The sequence below is a fragment of the Mytilus californianus genome, unplaced genomic scaffold (assembly GCF_021869535.1).
Source record: "Mytilus californianus isolate M0D057914Y unplaced genomic scaffold, xbMytCali1.0.p SCAF_7, whole genome shotgun sequence".
Classification (NCBI taxonomy): domain Eukaryota; kingdom Metazoa; phylum Mollusca; class Bivalvia; order Mytilida; family Mytilidae; genus Mytilus; species Mytilus californianus.
This window is the reverse complement of record NW_026262723.1, coordinates 14,389,751-14,410,451: the sequence shown is the minus strand read 5'-3', so window position 1 is coordinate 14,410,451 and position 20,701 is coordinate 14,389,751. Positions and strand designations below refer to the sequence as shown.

Below are 20,701 nucleotides of genomic sequence, written 5' to 3'. Positions count from 1 at the left end.
ACATGTCGTCTTGAACTTGCAGATAAAATTCCGCATCAGTATGTCGATCTAGTAAATTGTACAAAATAGAATTCATATACATTGTAACTATGTAAATATATATATACAATGTATATTACATCCATATCAGCCTTATATTATAAGTATTGTTGTAATATTTGCCACTAGACGTTAAACATCCATATTTTTTTCTCATAAACAAGCAAAGGATGTCCTCATTTCTGAAACAACTTTTATATATAAACGTACTTTCAACATGCATACATGTACATCATATATATTAATTTACAAATGACACGGAAATAATGTAGGATATAAGTACTTGTCATTTGGACTTTGTAAAAATGTAATTTGAAATCTATATTTCCTTCTCCAAAAGCTTTGACACATCATTTTGTATATCTTCCTGCTTTTGCTATCCTGTTTAATTCGCTAGGTATGTATTTTATTGTGTTTTAACGATTTATTTTGATTTATGTTTTCATATGGTATTTTTAAACTGCTCAAATAATTGAATAAGTTTAATTCATTTGATCTAACACATAATACCAAAACGTTCAAGAAAATATTTGTAAATGTTTGTATCTATTACTTTTTAAATCATTATACAAAAAATATGTTTTAAATGATTAAGGATTCTATCACTGTTTAATCATTCATTTTGCAGTCATTATACATCGTTTAAATTTGGTTAGGCTCAAGCTAGCAGTCACTCGCTAGCAGCCACTCCGCTAGCAGTAAATTTGACACAGTCTATAAAAATATGCCATCACTATAAAAGTATCGAAGGGTCATGCTGGTCGAGGGGTAGTTTATCTACTATCTACTAGCTTATGAACTCTCAGGTGGTGAGTTCGAACCCCGTTCGCGGCAAGTGCGATCTGAATTGACTAGGATTGCCAATTTTCATGTCGATGGTTAATGGATCTCTCAGACCAACCCTTCTTTCTCTTCTAATAAAAACAGACCACGATGATATAGCCTATAGAGTGTCGAAAGTGGTGTTAAAAACCAATAATCAACCTCAATTAATCAATCAACATTATTGAATTGACAGACTTAACAAAAACCTCTTTGAGTACTGTACATTACTTTTTACGTACGTATTTTGAAAGGGTTTTATTATCATTCAATCACTACAACAGTGTCTTCCGCTGACATAAGTTATTTTCCCATTGTATTACTTTTCACATAATTACATTCAATCATCTTACAATGTACTTGTGTTAGTTATATCCTGTTTATTAAGTTATATAATTGTGAGTTGTTATTTCATTAGCTCAAGGGCACATTACATTATATTTCGTCTACAATTTCATACTTTATTTTACTTTTAAATATGTTTAATTTCAACCAATCTTAGTTAAGTTTATCAAAAACAATTGAAATATATCTTTCCCACATCTGATGAGTTCTTATGAATTAGGGTCTAGATGGGGTTTACAGACGGTAGAATTATTGGCAAACTGACAGAGAGTAGATAATAATGTGGTGCTAAAATGTAAAGAATAGAGAATAAGAGGCAAAACAATAAATAAAAATTAGAGAAAAATGGCATGAAATATTAAAAAATTCAGAAATGATCTAAAATGATAGATACTTTCACCCAAACGTTCAAATATTCATAGTATGACAATGAAAATATCAATGAGCATTCTGTGAAATGGTATTATTGTTTATTATTGTTTTGTTTGCACTTGGTTTTTGTATTGCATTTTACCGTTTGTGCGGCGACCCTTTTTCGTATGACGTGACGTACTATGATTTGGTGGTATTACACCATAAGGCATGAAATTTATAAAAAAAAACTGTATTTAGTTATTTTGGTACATAGAAGTTTGTTTCCATGGCAACCATTCTTATAATTTAGAATCATGAATTAATTTTGCAAATAATGAATAATATGTTAAAGACAAAACTACGACATGGATTAAAAATGGTTAAAAATATACATCAACTGTTTGATCAAAATTGTTAAAAAACAAATATTTGCCAAAAAAGATGTTTACCAAAAAATCTCAAGTAGGCTTCAATGGAACTATTATTTTCCATGCATGTTATTTTAAGACAAGATTCTTTTGTTCCTTTGGAATTTCAACCAAAGATGAAGAACTGGATCTTCCATCACTGTTTTGGATACCTAAACTACATATTAAGTATCCTTACAAACAGTATATTGCTGGGTCTTCCAAGTGCTCCACGAAACCTCTTTCTAACTTATAAAGATCAATTTTATCAGCAATCAAAGTCGGGCTTCAAAGTTATTGTGAAACCACCTATTCTAGAGGTGGCGTAAATCAGATGTGGATACTAAAAAAATTCAAAGATCTTTTAGAGTACATACAATCTAAGACTCTTTCGTCTTGCAATAGTATTAAAACATTTGACTTTTCTACACTTTACACAAGTATTCCCCATTCCAAAATAAAAGACAAATTGAAAGAGTTGGTCCTGCTTTGTTTCATGAAAAAGAATGGCCAACGTAGATAAAAGTATTTTGTCTTCGGGGGGGGATACATCCTTTGTGAGTTTCACTTTGATTCAAACAAAAATTCTTTGAAACTGACATTATCAAGATGCTTGATTTCTTGATTGACAACATATTTTTTACGTTTGGAGGACGTGTTTTTCAACAAACAATCGGCATTCCCATGGGAACCAAATGTGTCCCTCTTCTTGCCGACTTGTTCCTTTATTCATCTGAGGCCGATTTCATACAGAAACTTCTTAGGAAGAAAGAAAAGAAGTTAGCTGTATCCTTTAACTTTACTTTCCGCTATAAATATGATGTTCTCTCACTAAATAATTCAAAATTTGGTGACTAAGTTGAACGCATCTATCCCATCGAACTTGAGATAAAAGATACAACAGATACAGTTAAGTCTGCCTCATATCTTGACTTACATCTAGAAATTGACAATGAAAGCCGGTTCAAAACAAAGCTTTACAAAAGAGATGATTTTAGCTTCCCAATTGTGAACTTTCCATATCTATGTAGCAACATTCCAGCAGCGCCTGCATACTGAGTATATATCTACCAGTTGACACGATATTCCAGGGCTTGTATGTCCTATAATGATTTCCTTGATAGAGGGTTGCTGCTCACAATGAAGCTATCAAACCAAGTGTTCTAAGTTGTGAAGTCAAAATCATCCCTTCGTAAATTTTACGGATGCCATCACGAGTTGGTTGACCGTTATGGAATATCCGTTTCACAGATGATAGCGGATATGTTCCTAATGTCGTAACTACAATCCTGCCCCTATTTCCTGAATGTGACCTACCGAATTAGACTTATTACCGGGTTTGTACTCATATGAGCAACACGACGGATGCCACATGTGGAGCAGGATCTCCACACCCTTCCGGAGCACCTGATATCATCCCCCAGTTTTTGGTGGGTTTCGTGTTGCTCAGTCTTTAGTTTTCTATGTTGTGTTTTGTGTACTTTTGTTTGTCTGTTGGTCTTTTTCTTTTTAGCCATGGCGTTGTCAGTTTGTATTCGACTTATGAGTTTGAATGTCCCTTTGTTATCCTTTTCCTCTCTTTTGAACTTATGTACATTAACCAATTGAAAGCTCTTAACGAAATACATATTTTTAATCTCTTTGAAGATAAAAAATATGGTTAAATGGTTTCCATTTAATTTATTTGTGTATCCTTTATTTTCTTTTTTTTTTGTTAGATTACATTCTTAATACTAACTATATGTAATAATATTTTAAAAGTCATTTCGAATGTAATAAGAATGTTAAAAAATTAAATCGAAGAAAGCAAATTACGGTATTTGAATATCGATATTTTCAATGAGTTGTTATGATGAAAGCGTTACCATAACATCCAAAAGTTTTGTGATGTTTGGATTTAATTGGAACATAGCAACCACATTTAATTTAATTTTACAACTATTAGTATATTATCCTTTGTGTGATTCTTACATGGACTGAAACTAATAAGAAAAACAGTTTCAAACTAACTTGTTGGTGACCTTCTGCTGTTGTCTGTTCTATGGTCGGGTTGTTGTCTCTTTGACACATTCCCCATTTCCATTCTCAATTTTATTAACAATGTTTGAGTAAATGCATTTATTATGATGTTACAGATATTTTCCTGCATACATTAGCAATGGCTACATCACAAACGTCATGTGATATATGTGAATCACGTGGTATTAGAAAAAGCGCCATCATTTGGTGTTCCGAGTGCGATGAATTGCTGTGTCCCGAATGCAAAGAACACCACAGTATCTCAAAGTCGTCTAAGAATCATACAACACAATCGGTGGACGATTACAGAAATTTACCGTCTTTTATCTTGACTGCTAGCGACAAATGTAATGTGCATGGTGGCAAATACGAATTTTTCTGTCCATCTCATGATGATCTCTGTTGTGTGCAGTGTTTACATGATAAACATAAAGATTGTGACCAGTTATTTCCCCTTTCTGCCGTGGTTCATAATGTCAAAACATCCGCGTTTATGAATGATATTGAAAGTACTGTTGACGAATTGAGAAAAAATTTCAATTTACTAATTGCCGAGTGTGATGACAGTATGGAAGCTTTCACGGCGACTATGCATAAATGTCGGAAAGAAATAAAAGAACTACGACAAACAATCGATGACCATATCAAGAAAATTGAAAAACAAATTCTAGATGAACTGACCTGCAAGTATAACCAATGTATAGCAGTTAAAGAAAAACTGATGGAAGATCTCGAGAAAGCAGCAGTAAGAGTCAAACAGACCTCAAATGATTTGATTAACATGAAGAACCATGCTTCGGAACTACAGGTCTTTCTTGGTTTACGGGACATTGAATCGTTTATAAAAGAAGACAAATGTTTCATTGAACATTTGCTGCAAACTGATACACTAAAACATTCAGAATGTAAGTTCGATATTAGTCCTGCTATATTTTATATTACAAGTGACTTAACTCTTCTAGGAAAACTTTCAATAGAAGAAAAACCGATAGTTTTGTCACTTGAAGTTTTGAAAAAGAAAGAAGCCCAGGCTATTCGATCTCCCGGCTATATCATGCACCAATATTCAATAAAAACACATTGGCAAATCCATATTACTGGAGGGAAGAATGCACAACGTCTAACTGGTTGTACCCTGCTTCCGTCCGGTGATATAGCTATAGCAGATAAAAACAATGACAGGCTTCTTATATGTGATCCCCATGGTTATTTAAAAAAGGAAATAGCAGTAATTGGTAGTCCTGTGGATGTGGCGTATGATTCTCAAAACCAAGTCGCCATCTCACTGGCAAATAAAGCTAAAATTAAGTTTGTTAACATTGAAACTGGAACAACTTGCCATAAATTATCGATTCCAAGCACCAGTTATGGTATTTCGACCTCCATTGGATATGACCCGCATCACTCTGATTATAAAATTGTTACGCGCATTAAAGATTTCGGTTTCCTTATCACTGATAGAGCGGGCAAGAAAAGTAAAGTCGTGGAAAATCAAGGGGATGCAATTTTGTATGTTTCATACAAAGACGAAAAACTATATTTCACGAAATGGGATACCAACAAAGTGATATGCAGTGATCTATCAGGGAATATAGTTTGGGAATTTACGAATGACATTCTTCAGAAACCATGTGGGATATCATTGGCGGACGATGGTAATATGTTTGTAGCCGGTTTTGAATCCAACAATATTGTAATGATCTCGGAGAATGGCAAACATTCGCGAGAACTTGTGACTGAGTTAGACAGTTTGAATAACCCGGCTGCTATTCATTTCAATTCAGTGCTAAACCAATTGGCTGTTGTAAATCTAAACGACGGAATCTGCAATGTGTTTGAAATTGATCGTTAAAGTCCGTTCATTGAAATTTGCAACGTTCATAAAATCACTGAACAAAAATGATAATATAATAGATGTCAGTGTTGTACACAGACATTGGGGATGACGTAAGCGTTTAATTTGGTTCATTTAGCGATATCACCGTAAATCTCTTTTGTTATTATTATTTATTAAACAGGTTCAAATTGTTTTATTTTTTGGCAACATTTTGAATGGTGCGACTTTGATTTACCCTTGCGTTTGTCTAGTACATCAATTCGAAAATCAAAAAGTTTTTATGACATGGAATAAGAAAATACGGAAATAATTCCCTTTGCAATCGACCTTCCGGCCCTTCAGTTTTTTATGGAATATTAATAGACGTCCATGAAGATGAATCATGAGGTTACACATGTAGTCAATAGTTTTACTAAATTCCATAATAAACCGTATTGATTTATGATCTAAACACAAAAATTATGGTATTTCGCCAAACAAACTTAAAGTAGAGGATGAGAGGATATAAGTGGAGATATGGATAGCCATTATACACTTGAAATAACAAAATTTATAATTTCAAAAAACATAGTTTTAAATTAATAAGATAATATAGTACTGTTCGACACAAACAAGTTTCCATTAAAACACCAATTCCAAACGAATATATCAAGTCAGTACCAAATATTCCAAAACCATTGCAGCGTAGTTCTAAAGATTTCCGTATACCTTGTCAGACGCAACTTTGACTAGTGACTTTTTAGACTTTAGATTTTAGATTGATTGAACAAATAGGTATTAATCCTATTTAAAACAAAGATCACGTGATAGCTAGCGATAACTTGTCGTCGGTTGTCCAACATACCAAACATGTATCAAGGCAAAACTATCGAGTGTTATTACCATTGTGCAGAACGGTCTAGTTAAATACTGCCAAGGACCGTCAACCTTAATTATTTTATAATCATAAAATAAGGAGATGTGGTTTTATTGCCAATGAGACAACTATTCACCAGGCTATCAAGTCCATTTCCAATACGGAAGTAGGCGTCAAATGCAAGCTTTACATATACGACTCCGAATGCAATAGCATGAAATCATGAACGCCGATAAGTTCGAAAGGTTTCCCAGTTGTTTACAACCGCGAATTTGTTTTTTTCAATTACGTGAAACCTTTCAAACCTATCGGACTTCATGATTTCATGTCATATGGGTGTGATATATACTCTAAATGTCGACATTTTTCAAATTAAAATAACACTTTATAATTTTCTTTGCGTCCGTAGCGCCTTTTCTTTTATTTATCTTCATCAGCTGCTGGAACGCTCGACGCCAGATATTTGAATGCCAAGTATGTTAAAGTACCGAAACACGTGAATAGCTACATTACCAAACGGGACCTAAAAATAATAGCCAAATCCACCTACTGTCAACTTTGCCTGATGGAGTTGCGACTTTAATTGCGGTTTTGGTTGTCTTGTTTAGGTCCTTTTCGTTTTATGTTATCAATCGTTCTATGTTTTTGGATTTCTTATAGTGGAATGAACAGTCATGGATACATGGAATGAATAGCCTTAGATACATGCTTTTTTTCGTTGTTATTGTCTTTGAACTAGCTGTCAGTAATTGCATGTACTCTCAGATATGTACGTACTTTGTGTCTTTTTTGTTGTGATGAATGTATAAATATCCTGCCACGTCCGATCTATGTTTTTGTTAGATGTTTTTTTTTTTTGCTGCTATGTACGATTTGATGAGTTAAGCCCTTTTTAACTGATTTTTATAGATTTTTCTTATGTTGTATTGTTAAACCACTGTCCCAGGTTATTAGGAGGGTTGGTGCCTTCAAACATATTTAACCCCCGCCATATTCTTTATGTGCCAAAATTCAAGAGCCAGTAGTTCAGTGGTTGTCGTTGGTTCATGTCTGTCATATTTGTTTTTCGTAAATTGTTTTGTTATAAATTAGGCCGTTAGTTCTCTCAATTGAATTGTTTCATATTTTTTATGTCGGGGCCTTTTATAGCCGACTAAACGGTATGAGTTTTTCTCATTGCTGAAGGCAGTACGATTGACTATAATTGCTTAAAGCCAGTTCATTTGAACTTTGGTGGATAGTTGTCTCATTGGCAATCATACCGCATCTCCCCATTTTTGTAAGTGAAAAATTTCCAGAAACGAACACACTTTGAACGCATGAAAATCAGTACCAGAGGTATCTGCATATAAAAAAAAGACGAAATATTCTCACATGCGTTGTCCAAATATATTGAGTTAGAAAACATCATGATCACGACCCTTGAACTGAACCTTGTCGAAGAAGAGTGAGGTTATACTTGTTGATAAAATGGAATCAGCTTACTAAACATTTAATGAAACATTGTTATAATCTTAGAAGAAAGATACCTAAGCTCAATTTTGTTGTATAGGCATGAGAAACCATACTATAAACAAACACTAGATAACCTTAAAATGATTAACGAGTATATTAATGCACTAGGTTGACCTAAAGTGTTGCTTCCTGTCTCATCGATGAATAGGCCTACATATTTGGAAATATAACTTGACATTCCTGATCAACCAATACGTGATGGCGACAATACAATTTATATGAAGAGATAATCCTTAGACAGGTCACAATTTGTGTGGTCATCATTAAAATCCTTTTAAAAATACTTCCTGTATGATCTTTTATTGATTTCGATTTTTACCAAAGAAGTAGGTCCGGTAAGACCAATTTTTGGCCCCAAAATACGACGTTTTATAAAGTTGTTGAAAATGTAAACTTTTAGCTATTTATTGGAAAGTAGAATACTTTTGTTACATAAATATGGGTTATTTTTGACAGTACATTAGACATGCATCAGGTACTAGCATCATTATTTTATGCCAAAATACTAAAATCTTCACAATTTTAGCATTTGTGCTAATTTTAAGACGGTTTTTTTTCTAAAATGGAAGTGGCCGCACTTGTGTTCAGTCTTAATATTTGAATATATGTTGTATTTATTGATAATAAATTACATATATTAATGTTGAGACTGAACACGAATGCGGCCACTTCCATTTTAGACAAAAAACATCTGAAAAGTGACGTTTTATGGCATATCTGATAGATTTTTCATATTTAAGCTTGAATTTGAGCCTCTTTGATGACCAAATCAGTTAAAATCTTTATCATATTAAACTAATTAAATTGACTGAAGTAGACACTTAATTGTATAAAAAATGACAAAAATCTTTCATCAGATGTACTTCGAATTTTAGGCCAAAACTATCCCTTACCGGACCTTCTCCTTTAACCTATTAACGGAACAATATGATCAAAGGCGTTGCACGCAAAGTAGGATACATTTTGCCTTTAGAATCAACTTATTATACTATATAGTCAACAAAAGTAACGATACTCAAGTCTGTACTCAAATGTATCATTGAATATGATAAATAAAAAAAATCGTGCAATTGCATAGCGAGTGCATATGATTAAGAAAATTTTACCATATCGGAATATGATAAAATACCGAGTTATTTAACATAGGGGTAACATTTATTTTGCTGAAAACATTTTAAACAAATCGGGATTCAATTTCGAGGGTGATAAGTAGTATTCCTGAATTAATCTGATAAAGTTAATGTTTCGATTTTTAAGTTTAATAAAGATTGCCATTGGACATTTTCGTTTTTTGCCTTAAATCAAACAGTTAAGATGAGACAACAACACTGTTAATCTGTAAACATTGAACCAATTAGGTATTGTGTAGCTTGGTACCTTGTATCGATTTCATTAACATGGAAGATGCATTTTCTCGTTTCTGTTGTTGACTTGTATAAATGGATATGACGTAATTTGAGTTTGAGTTATTTCCCTTGCCCATTATGTTATAAAGTTTCTTAATCATTTTGAATTCAGGATTCTAATATGACGTGCTTCTTTCGCTTTGAACAACAGCGTGTTAAAATTCTCGATATATCTATACTTAGCGCAGATTCAGCAATGTTCATATTAATGGCTGCGAAATTTCATGAATGATCTTGTCGATCATTTGGCATTGCACAGGTCGTGTTTTCTCGGACTGTTAAGACGTCTTTACACTAGATCCATTGGATGTGTACTAATTGATATTTTAGTCTAAGATACATGTACATGATTTTTTTTATTAGTTGTTATTGGCTCCGAACAAGCTGTCAATAATAACTGCGAGTACTCTCGGATCTGTACTTAGTGTCCTTTTTGTAAGGGATGAGGGATGGATATATACCCTGCTATGTCGAGTCTGTGTTTATGTTTAATGTGTTTCTGCTTTGTATCGATCTGATGAGTTAAGCCTTTTTTAACTGATTTTTATAGTTTGTTCTTATGTTGTGCTGTTACATCACTGTCCCAGGTTAGGGGAGGGTTGAGCGCTCACAAACATGTTTAACACCGCCACATTCTTTTTGCGCCTGTCCCAAGTCAGGATCCTGTAGTTCAGTGGTTGTCGTTGGTTCATGTCTGTCATATTTGTTTTTCGTTAATTGTTTTGTTATAAATTAGGCCGTTAGTTTTCTCAATTGAATTGTTTTCATATTTTCTTGTTGGGTCCTTTTGTAGCCGACTATACGGTATGCGTTTTTCTCAATGTTGAAGGCCGTACGTTTGCCTATAATTGCTTACATCCACTTAATTTGAACTTTGGTGGATAGTTGTCTCATTGGCAATCATACCTCATCTCCTTATCTTTATATTGGCGCATTTACGTCATTTCAAAACATGACGTCATACGATTGAAAAGTCTCAAGCTGAAGATTATTCCATTACGTGTACGCTCTGAACTCGGATAATATCTCATTAAAATTGAGGATTGAACACATTTTTCTATTTGTTATTTAAGAAATAATTCATGCAAGCCTTAGATTTATTTGAAATTTGTAGCTTCTATCTTACAGGGGGTAAAATAGAACAGCCATACACACTGCAATCTTACCTTCGCTTCAGTTTTTCAAATTACCGTATTTGTCTTATTAGAATCGAAATAATTCATGTAAGCCAAAGATTTGTTATCTTTTTCACATGGCCTGGGTCGTTATATTCGTTATATTTTTTCCGTCGATAACGCTCGAGATAAAATTCGATTATAACGCCCCATGCCATGTGAAAATTTCCATCAAATCTACGGCTTGCATGATTTTTTTCTTAAATGAACCTCCCGCATGCAACGCGCTGGTTCCCTGATCGAGTTTGGCTTCACTTTTAATGCTTTTTTTATTTTTATCAGATCTTCAACATTCGTATAAGATTTTTGACTTTCAAATATTTTGGTCTCAAGGATCACTGAAGAGATATCACTTGTCAAAGTTCGTATCTGGTGCAATACATTTGGTACTGTATAATTTATTAGAGGTGTTAACATTGATTGATTGTCTTATTAGACTAACCAAGAGGTGTTAACATTGATTGATTGTCTTATTAGACTAACCAAGAGGTGTTAACATTGATTGATTGTCTTATTAGACTAACCAAGAGGTGTTAACATTGATTGATTGTCTTATTAGACTAACCAAGAGGTGTTAACATTGATTGATTGTCTTATTAGACTAACCAAGAGGTGTTAACATTGATTGATTGTCTTATTAGACTAACCAAGAGGTGTTAACATTGATTGATTGTCTTATTAGACTAACCAAGAGGTGTTAACATTGATTGATTGTCTTATTAGACTAACCAAGAGGTGTTAACATTGATTGATTGTCTTATTAGACTAACCAAGAGGTGTTAACATTGATTGATTGTCTTATTAGACTAACCAAGAGGTGTTAACATTGATTGATTGTCTTATTAGACTAACCAAGAGGTGTTAACATTGATTGATTGTCTTATTAGACTAACCAATTGAAACATGTACATGATGAAGTACAAACAAGTCTAATCCTAACTAGATCATAGTGATCAATTATGTAACCTAGGGCTTAAAAATTTTAATTACTCAGAAAACAACTTTTTTCTAAAGTCAAGCGGTCAATGTAACAAGACTTTAGTGTAACTTGGCTAATTATTAATGAATTTGTGCACTTTGACTTCCAGCAAGGCGACAAAAATGAAATGCCTCATGCTCAAAACTATCGATATTAATTACTCCAAGTTTTTATGGGCGTTTATATTTATCAAACGCCTTTGAATCAATTATACATGTGCTAGCTGTTACTTTTTTTTGTTTGTTTGTTCTGCAGATTTAGAATGTTTGTCGTTCTGGATTTCGGTTGTTGATTCGATTCATCTTTATAACATAGAAGTTGATTTGTGGTACTTTATTCAAGTAATACATTCGTACGCAAGTGAAAATCCGACAATGAAAGAGATTTTTTCAGAAAATCATTGAATTATTATTCCCACATCAATGCATATTTTCACATCCAAAAATGTAATGAATTCAAGCTGATAGTATATATCAATCCTTGTATCTGTGATTAGTTTGTTTATTGATGTTAATATTGTAATTATAGTTTGTAGGATGCCGACACAAAAGTATAATGAACTACATACTTGTGTATAACACGATTAAATGTTTGCGCAAAAAGGTAAGGAAATAATAGTCATTTTAAATATCTACAAGAGCTCCTCAAATGACGAAAGTTGTCCTCTAGATTAAACACAATATCTGGAACAAAATAGGCCATATTCCATGTGGATTGTAATTAGTCAGGTGTCAATTACTAAATAGGCGTTAATATTATAATTTGGAGCTATGTTTTGATATTTTAAATCTCTTTAAAGTCCCTCTAATTGTGTCAGTGGTCCTTTAGCTAAAAAAATAAATACTATCGCGATCTTTGGATTTGACACGTGAGGCTACTGTAACTAAATATAGAGTCGTATGAAATGTAAGGGATACATAGCAGACCTGTAGACATACACGACTTCAACTCGATTTCATGCAATGCAATTTCTCACATGTTTGAACAATTGAAAAATAAACATGTGGTGAAAAGTTAAATAAAAATACCGAACTCCAAGGAAAATTCAAAACGTAAAGTACCTTATCAAATGGCAAAATCAAAAGCTCAAAAAGATCATACGAACGAAAAACTGCTGTCATACTCCTGACTTGGTACAGGAATAAGTTTATGGCACAAACTCACTGCATTCACTTGCTCGCTACAACGGTTTCGAAAAAAAAATATCACAAAAAGCATAGGACTGTACTGTTATTACCATTTTAAAGACAGAGTTATCTTAAATACCTGTACGATATAGTTAATTGACGCATAGCGTGGCATCCTGGCCAATCCTCCTATTTGATCGTGAATTGCACTGTTATTACCATTTCAAAAACAGAATTGTGAAGATTTACTTTATTACCATTTCAAAAAAATCGACACAGGCATACCACCTAAGAACTCATATTTAATGTATGGCTTAAGTCAGGTTTTTTTCAGAAATCGTTCTTATGTGCAAATTGTCGAGTTTCCTAAAGCTTAAAATAAAGCCTCCTTCAACCTGTTAACTTTTATCTCTTATTGTAACAATGCAATAGGAAACAAGATAAAAGGGTTAAGTACGTCTCTCAAAATTTGCTTTAAGTAGTATTTAATTAAACATGTCATTTTTCTACAGCTCCAGGTCAAGTTAGTTGTGTTCTTTACAGTTTGGCAATTTTGCAATGGAAAGTCCGTTTTTGTTTTACGTTTTTATGATCGGTCTTGTGTGTTCCTCTTATGCCGATGTATGTTCCGGCGACCAGTGTCAAGGTGTAATATCCATGCCATTACTTGGTGACATGAAAGCTACATTGAAAGCAGACTTGGACATCACTAATATGAACAATCATCTTCGAGCTTACATTCAACAAGAAATCCAGAAAGGTGTTGAAGTTGCAATGAGAGCTGAAATGAAGAAACTTGTGAATGAAGGTCTAGACAAAATCAGCAGTACAGTCGAAGCTACTGTGGACAAAAAAGTGACAAGTATGATATTGATTTGTTATAATTAATTAATCCTACAATATTATATTCCATGCATTGCTTAATGTTTTTTTTTTCTTTAAAACATACAAGTAAAATGAACGAGCATTTCGATATCTCTTCGAGATTGTTTTTTTTAAATAAAATCGTGTTGAATGTTACAATTTCAAATAATTAAAGCTACGTTGATAGCAGGTGGATGTGTTGATGTTTAATTCCCTTTGACGTTGATGAAGTCGTTTTTATTAAATCCGATTTGGGTATAATTGAATTTTTGAAATTAACCTTTTTAATCTATTTTTGATGCACCAACCTTCTTAATTCGTGTTACAAAATATTACAGTTTGCTTGTTTTTCTGTTCTACATAATTTACTTGAATAAGGTATAATAAAAATTTACTTATAGCTGCAGATATCGATGTATAACGTTCGCTTTGTTCGATATAATATCTAACTTTGTTTTTCAGCTGGTATCTCATACATCCAATGGGGAAAGATAAATTGCACCAAAGATAATGCAGAACTGATTTATTCCGGTAAGATTTTAAAATGGTGCATTGAACGTTTAATAGTTATTAGAAATATACTTATAGATTGACTCCCTGTTTGTACGATTTTTAAAATGTTTTCCTTCTGAAATGCTGCTTTTACTGCACTCTTTTTTTTTTAATTTTCCTATCTCTTTTCTTCTATATAACGACATTCACAACTACTTTTAAATTACTTACGGCAAAGTATACGAAATTGCGGCGATATTTCGGATTAGAATAAAATTTGTACGCATATTTTTTATATCGTTATAAAGGATGAGTTTACATCAATAAAGTTTCATTTTTAAACAAAATTATGTGGAAGGAATCTGGATAAATTGCGATTTAAAGTGAAAAAAGCACATATCCGCCGTTTTCCACATTCATTCAGATTATATATTTATAGATCCATTCACAGTGTCTAAACTACCCCGACAAAAAATATTTGGACTCAATAGTATCTAATATCCGGTACGGTGACGGACTATCAACAAACAGAGAAAAGGTAGGATTCTGTTTATTCATTTGTTATTTTTGTGATATTGAAGAATGTACATACACATATAACTATTTTCGATTATGAGATGCACTATTTTCTACAACCGTTCTGGATTAATGGAGAAATAAGTAAAAAGGCACGTCAAAATGATGAATTGAGTGAACTTTATCTCGAAATTGTTTTATTTCTCGTTAAATTGTGCACATTGTACAGAAAGAAAGGTACGGAAAGAAAGATATAAACATGGAGATTGCAAGACTAGTCACTTTGATCATAGCAATGTGTGTATGTATGTGCATTGAACAAAAGAAATGGGTCATGTCAAAATGGAAGGACCCAGTTTTGTCTTTGTATATGACCCAGTTTTGTTTCGTTTATAAACCACAAATTTATGAAAAGAAACGTTAACACGAATCTGAACATTGTCCGTTGAAAGACATTTAATATACAAGTATATGAGCTTATTCATGAAATTTCATCTGCTGTTACAACTGCTTTTAACAATACCAATGATTAGTCTGGATTTATTTGCTGTTTAATACAAATACAAAATAATGTAGTTCAATAGTTCAAGCTGCCACCAATTTGACGAGACCAAAATACCAATGTGAATTTTGAAAATAAACATGATAATCCAAATCACATACATTCAATTTGTCTCTGTTTTTTCGTTCCTTATAAAATTTCAAGATGATATACGATATAGTTTTAATATATCAGTGGCGGATCCAGGGGCATAGAGGGCGTACGCCACCTTTATTGGCCAAAAAAGATTGATTAATATATCATGTTTTTCACGATTTATAAATGATTTTTCTAGCATAAAATCGTCTAAAAAAATCCCCCTCCCTACGCTCGGCTCCTGGATCCGCCCTTGTATATTGACAATTGTTAACTTGACCAAGGTCACTAAAATGTAAAACATTTGTCAATGTACTATAATCGTTACACAATGGAGAGATAAAAGCCATTTATCTATAAGATTATTTATGAAATAATTATTATTGCATTTTCTGGATAGCCTGAGACTATTTTACTTATTTATAGTTAAGTTAGTATAATAAATACAAGGAGGGGTAAACAGATTTTTAACGCATAATTATTGTGATCCTTTGCGTTGCATGAAAATTCATGATAAACCAAACCTTTAAACAGACTTATTTAGAAGGGATATAGTTACGATACTGTTGTTAGGTTATTATAAAGATGGCATTTTTGAAATTGATATTGATTCATTCATAGTGTCTTGCATCGGAAATAAACATATTTATTTTAAAACCAGTTGTTGGCATGATACGGGTTATGTTCTAATATCGTACGGGTTATGTTCTAATATCGTATATTTTATAATGGCATGAAACTTAAACCCCTAACTGGAGGGATTGTGCTTGATTTTCATACGATGAAGACAAAATCTTTCAGTCAGTTTAATTAAGGTCTGGAGCTGGTATGTCAGTACTTGCTAGTAGTCCTTTGTTGATTTATGTTGATCATTGTCATTTTGATTAGTTTCTTCTGTTACCTATTTTAACATCGGACTCGGACTTCTTTTAAACTGAATTTTACTGTGCGTATTGCTGTGTGTTGGTTTATTCCGCATTGGCTAGAGGTAAAGGGGGAGAGTTGAGATCTCACAAAACATATTTAACCACGCTGCATACATTTATATGTTTCGCAGTTTAGTGTGATATACATTTCCGCTGAATTTTAAAATATAGATTATTGTTTAGGGGTCAACTGAAGCCAGCCTCCGGGTGCGGGATTTTCTCGCTGTGTTGAAGACCCATTCTTTGCCTTGTGCTGTTTTCTGCTCTGCGGTGGGGTTGTTGTCTCTTTGACGAATTCCCCGTTTCCATTCTCAATTCTATACACATTTGCCTTATTCTCTTGCTTTATAATGATCATTTAATGTTCAGAATATTTTTTTCAGACCATCATAGGAAAGATTACATCCCTAGGTAGAGTGGACTATTTATATGGATAAACATTTTGTTGTCCAAGAAAATCAAATATCAAATGTGCATCCTTCAATTTTCAAGGCGGTACATATATACTATCCAAATTTAGATTTACAAAATCCATATAAAAAAAACGTACAGAGAGCTTAAACTTTAAATTGTGTTACAACCTTTATTTCTATGTATTTCGCCGTAAAAGTATTCGCTTTTATACAAAGCAAAATTATAAATTAGTTTTTTTTCCAATAAAGCAGGAATTCAAGCGTTATACGGATTCAAATAAATTATATTATGTCCTCTGAAAGAAACTAACCATCAAACTCCTGTTGAACAACAGATTTTAATCTACGTTATACGATTATGCATTATTTTCTATGATAAAACCGGGTCTTACTTTGTGAAATTTTAGGACGACAACGGGTCGTACACATTGACAAAACCAGGTCCTTCAATTTTGATATGACCAATTTCTTTCGTTCCATGCACATTAATACAAATATTGAGGTGCTGAAAGTGACTAGTCTTGCAATCTCCATGTTAATATCTTTCTTTCCGTACCTTTCTTTCCGTACAATGCGCACAATTTAACGATAAATTAAACAAATTCGAGGCATGGTTCACTCAATTCATCATTTTGACGTGCCTTTTTACTTATTTCTCCGTTGATCTAGAACCGTTGTAGAAAATAGTGCATCTCACAATCGAAAATAGTTATATGTGAATGTATATTCTTCATTATCATAAAAATAACAAATAGGTAAACAGAAATCCTACCTTTTCTCTGTCTGTTGATGGTCCGTCATCGTACCGGATATTAGATACTAGAGTTTAAACATTTTTTGCCGGGGTAGTTTAGACACAGTGCCATTTCACACATTTTTTATTGACTGTGTCTCTGGAATTATGAATGCTAACTTTATCGTGTTTCCCTTATTCATGTGCAGTTCAACGAGTTCTCAATGCATTCAAAATTTCACCAAATTTGAAATAACGTCAAGTTCGTATACTCTGCCTGAGAGTAAACAAAATATGCTACAATGACTGATAAGCTATAATACCGAATTTATCATGTTTATTACGAAAGCCGCGCTTTTCTTGAATATCTTTTAGAAGGTGTGCTCAAGATTTGGAGATGTAATAGGTCTAAACATTGAGTCAATTTTATCATAGGAATGTAACTCGTCAGTCAGGCCAGCATATGGACACTGGCGACTGGTTATATGGTATACAGGAAATTATGACGTACTCAACCTTCATAGTTTTATCTAAGATTTTTTTCATGAAATTTACATAACACACAGTTAACTTATCTAATCTATGTACAGGTGACAATTCTCTCTTTTAGGAAGATCATCGTCAAATTGAAATTAAATATAAAAGTAAAAGATGCAATATAGTTGCCAATTAAACAACTCTCCACCAAAAAACAAATGACGCAGAAGTTTAAAACTGTAGGCCACTGTGCAGCCTTTAACAATGATCAAAACCTGTACCGCAAAGCAAGCTTTAAAAAGTCCCGACATAACAAAATTTAAAACAATTCAAATCAGAAAAAATACATTTTATCATTTTAGGTTTGGTTGGTGGATCTTCATATACGGGTGGTGGCTCTCCAAATAAGCTCTGTGTTCCGAGTGAACCACAGTGGGGTATTTATGATGACAAAGTAAACAAAAGTCCTTTCATCGGTGCTACTTTGTTCGATAACTGGGACATTAACATCAAGAATACACTTTTTGATAAAAAATACACGTATTATGTCATTCAGTGTGCTGTTTGTCATGTGACAAAAGCAACGTCCACGATCATGATACCGGGAAGGCAAACATGCTTTAAAAATTGGAAAATGGAATACCGTGGTTACCTAATGGCTGGTTATCCTGATCATAAAGCTGCTTCGGAATATATCTGTGTTGATGGAAACCCTGATCATATCACGAGAGTACCTAGCTGGACTGACAAATCTATATTGTACTCCGTTTATTCAAAATGTAACGGAGCGACCCCTTGTCCACCCTACGTCAATGGTAGGGAGATGACATGTGTAGTTTGTTCCAGATGAACACGATCAGATCTGATATATTTTTTTCTGTCAATGATTTACAAAAACAAATATTAATTATTATTCCAACATATAATCAACTCCTTCAGGAATTAAATTATCCAATGTATTTTTCAGCAGGTGAATTTTGCACAAAAGTACCAAGTAACCATGAGTTCAAAACTTTATCAAAGTCTGAGCACGAGTTTAAAAGTCATGAATTTTGTATTGACAACTGGTGCGAATCAGTTTACATATCCAGCAAATAAACATATTCATTGTCCATGTTACTAAAGGGACTTCTATACATTTTCTGATGTAATAAAACATAAATAACTGGATGTAGGCACATAGAACAAAAAAGAAAAGTAACAAAAAAAGAAATAAAACAGCAAATGTTTTTATTCCAATGACACGTGTATTTACTTTACCACTAGTAACTCTTATCAAAATATGAAAAATAACTACTTAAATTTACATTGATCATAAACAATCATGCAAAACAAGTGACGATGAGAAACAACGATTTTAGATTTGATAAAGAGAAGAACAATCTAATTGTCCAATAGAGAGCAAACCGAATTAAAAAAATATTATCTTCCTTTTTTGTACAGCAAAAAGGATTAACAAAAATACCGAACTCAAGGTTAATTCAAAAAGGCATAAGTTCATAAAAACTGGCAAAATCAAACGTTAGACTACATCAACTAACGGAACGAATGGACAACAACTGTCATATTCCTGACTTGGTAAAGGTATTTTCGGAGTCGTTTTTTACACACTGCATTATTTTAATTAAATTAAAAACAGTATAATATATTGTCCGTAAAAGTATAGCGTGATCCAAAATATTACTAGAACTAAGTTGCATAAAAAATGAAAACAACACGTTATAAAGTCCATGCGTCCGAAGCGCTGTTCTTGATTTACCTTCGCCAGGAACGATCAAAGCCGAATACTTGAAAGCCAAGGATGTATAAGGGGACAATCATTTGATTCTGAGGGGGGCCTGGCAGATTTTGGAAATAAATATTCTGGCCCCCATGTAGGTGAAAATAAATAATCTTGCCTTATCACCCATGAAAATAAATATCCTGGTTCCAGATATTCAAAATGTTCAAAATAGATTTGACTCGCTTCGCTCGCCACAAAGAAAAAGGTTCCCTTTAGTTAGATAATCAAAAAAAGTTATGTCCGTGACTGTAGTAACGTTTTGGATTTCAATGAGCCTAATCTATGTATTACTGGTCAATTACTAAGTCAGGGGTTTCGTTACATGTACCACAAATTACTTAAAACCTTTACTAAATTCATTCTTCCATAGACACATGATAGATACAAAGATTTGGATTGCAAGTTTGGCTGTATATTGTATCTGCAGAAAACTTCTTAATTTTTACGTTGATGTCTTTCACCGAGCACGGACATTTAGATACGATTCGGGTAAACTCACCAATCCTTAAAATAAACTTATTATTAAAGGTTACCAATTCAAGACTGTAATTAGAACTTTGAATATTGTTTTATTGGTACATAAATATTGAATTTGTTATCAGTAAATTAAAACCAAACTAATAAATATCATTGTTATATACATTTGCACATTCACGGTTCTACAATCGGTCGATACCTGTAATTTGGCATTGCACAAGGTCATGTTTTCTCTGACTGTTAATGACATCTTTACAATAAATCCATTGGATGTATACTGATGGATATTTTAGTCTTAGACACATAATTTTTTTACTAGTTGTTATTGGCTTTGAACTAGCTGTCAGTAACTGCGAGTACTCTCAGGTATTTTGTTGTGGGGAAGTTTAAATACCCTACCATGCCCGGTCTGTGTTTTTGTTACTTGTTTTTCTGCTTTGTATCGATCTGATGTCAGATGAGTTAAGCCCTTTTCAACTGATTTTTATAGTTTGTTCATATG

General features: G+C 33.1%; 1 protein-coding gene across 3 annotated transcripts; it reads left to right on the top strand.

The window, feature by feature from the left end:
• Positions 1–351: 351 nt before the first annotated feature.
• Positions 352–20,476, top strand: LOC127707810 (uncharacterized). Of its 3 annotated transcripts, XR_007985023.1 has the most exons (6): positions 353–436; positions 12,283–12,357; positions 13,394–13,743; positions 14,208–14,276; positions 14,677–14,775; positions 18,302–20,476. XR_007985023.1 is itself a non-coding variant. In XM_052212561.1 (2 exons), the coding sequence occupies exon 2, from the start codon at positions 4,126–4,128 to the stop codon at positions 5,836–5,838; it is 1,713 nt and encodes a 570-aa protein (XP_052068521.1). In that variant the 5' UTR covers positions 352–436; positions 4,103–4,125; the 3' UTR covers positions 5,839–6,015. The 3 variants fall into 3 exon arrangements, 1 of the variants encoding a protein (XP_052068521.1); XR_007985022.1 differs by lacking the exon at positions 14,677–14,775; XM_052212561.1 differs by lacking the exons at positions 12,283–12,357; positions 13,394–13,743; positions 14,208–14,276; positions 14,677–14,775; positions 18,302–20,476 and adding an exon at positions 4,103–6,015 and having other exon boundaries at positions 352–436.
• The last annotated feature ends 225 nt before the right edge of the window (positions 20,477–20,701 follow it).

What these genes read in the sequence shown, in the direction of transcription:
- LOC127707810 (XM_052212561.1), top strand. Translation starts at nt 4,126, where the DNA reads ATGGCTACATCACAAACGTCATGTGATATATGTGAATCACGTGGTATT.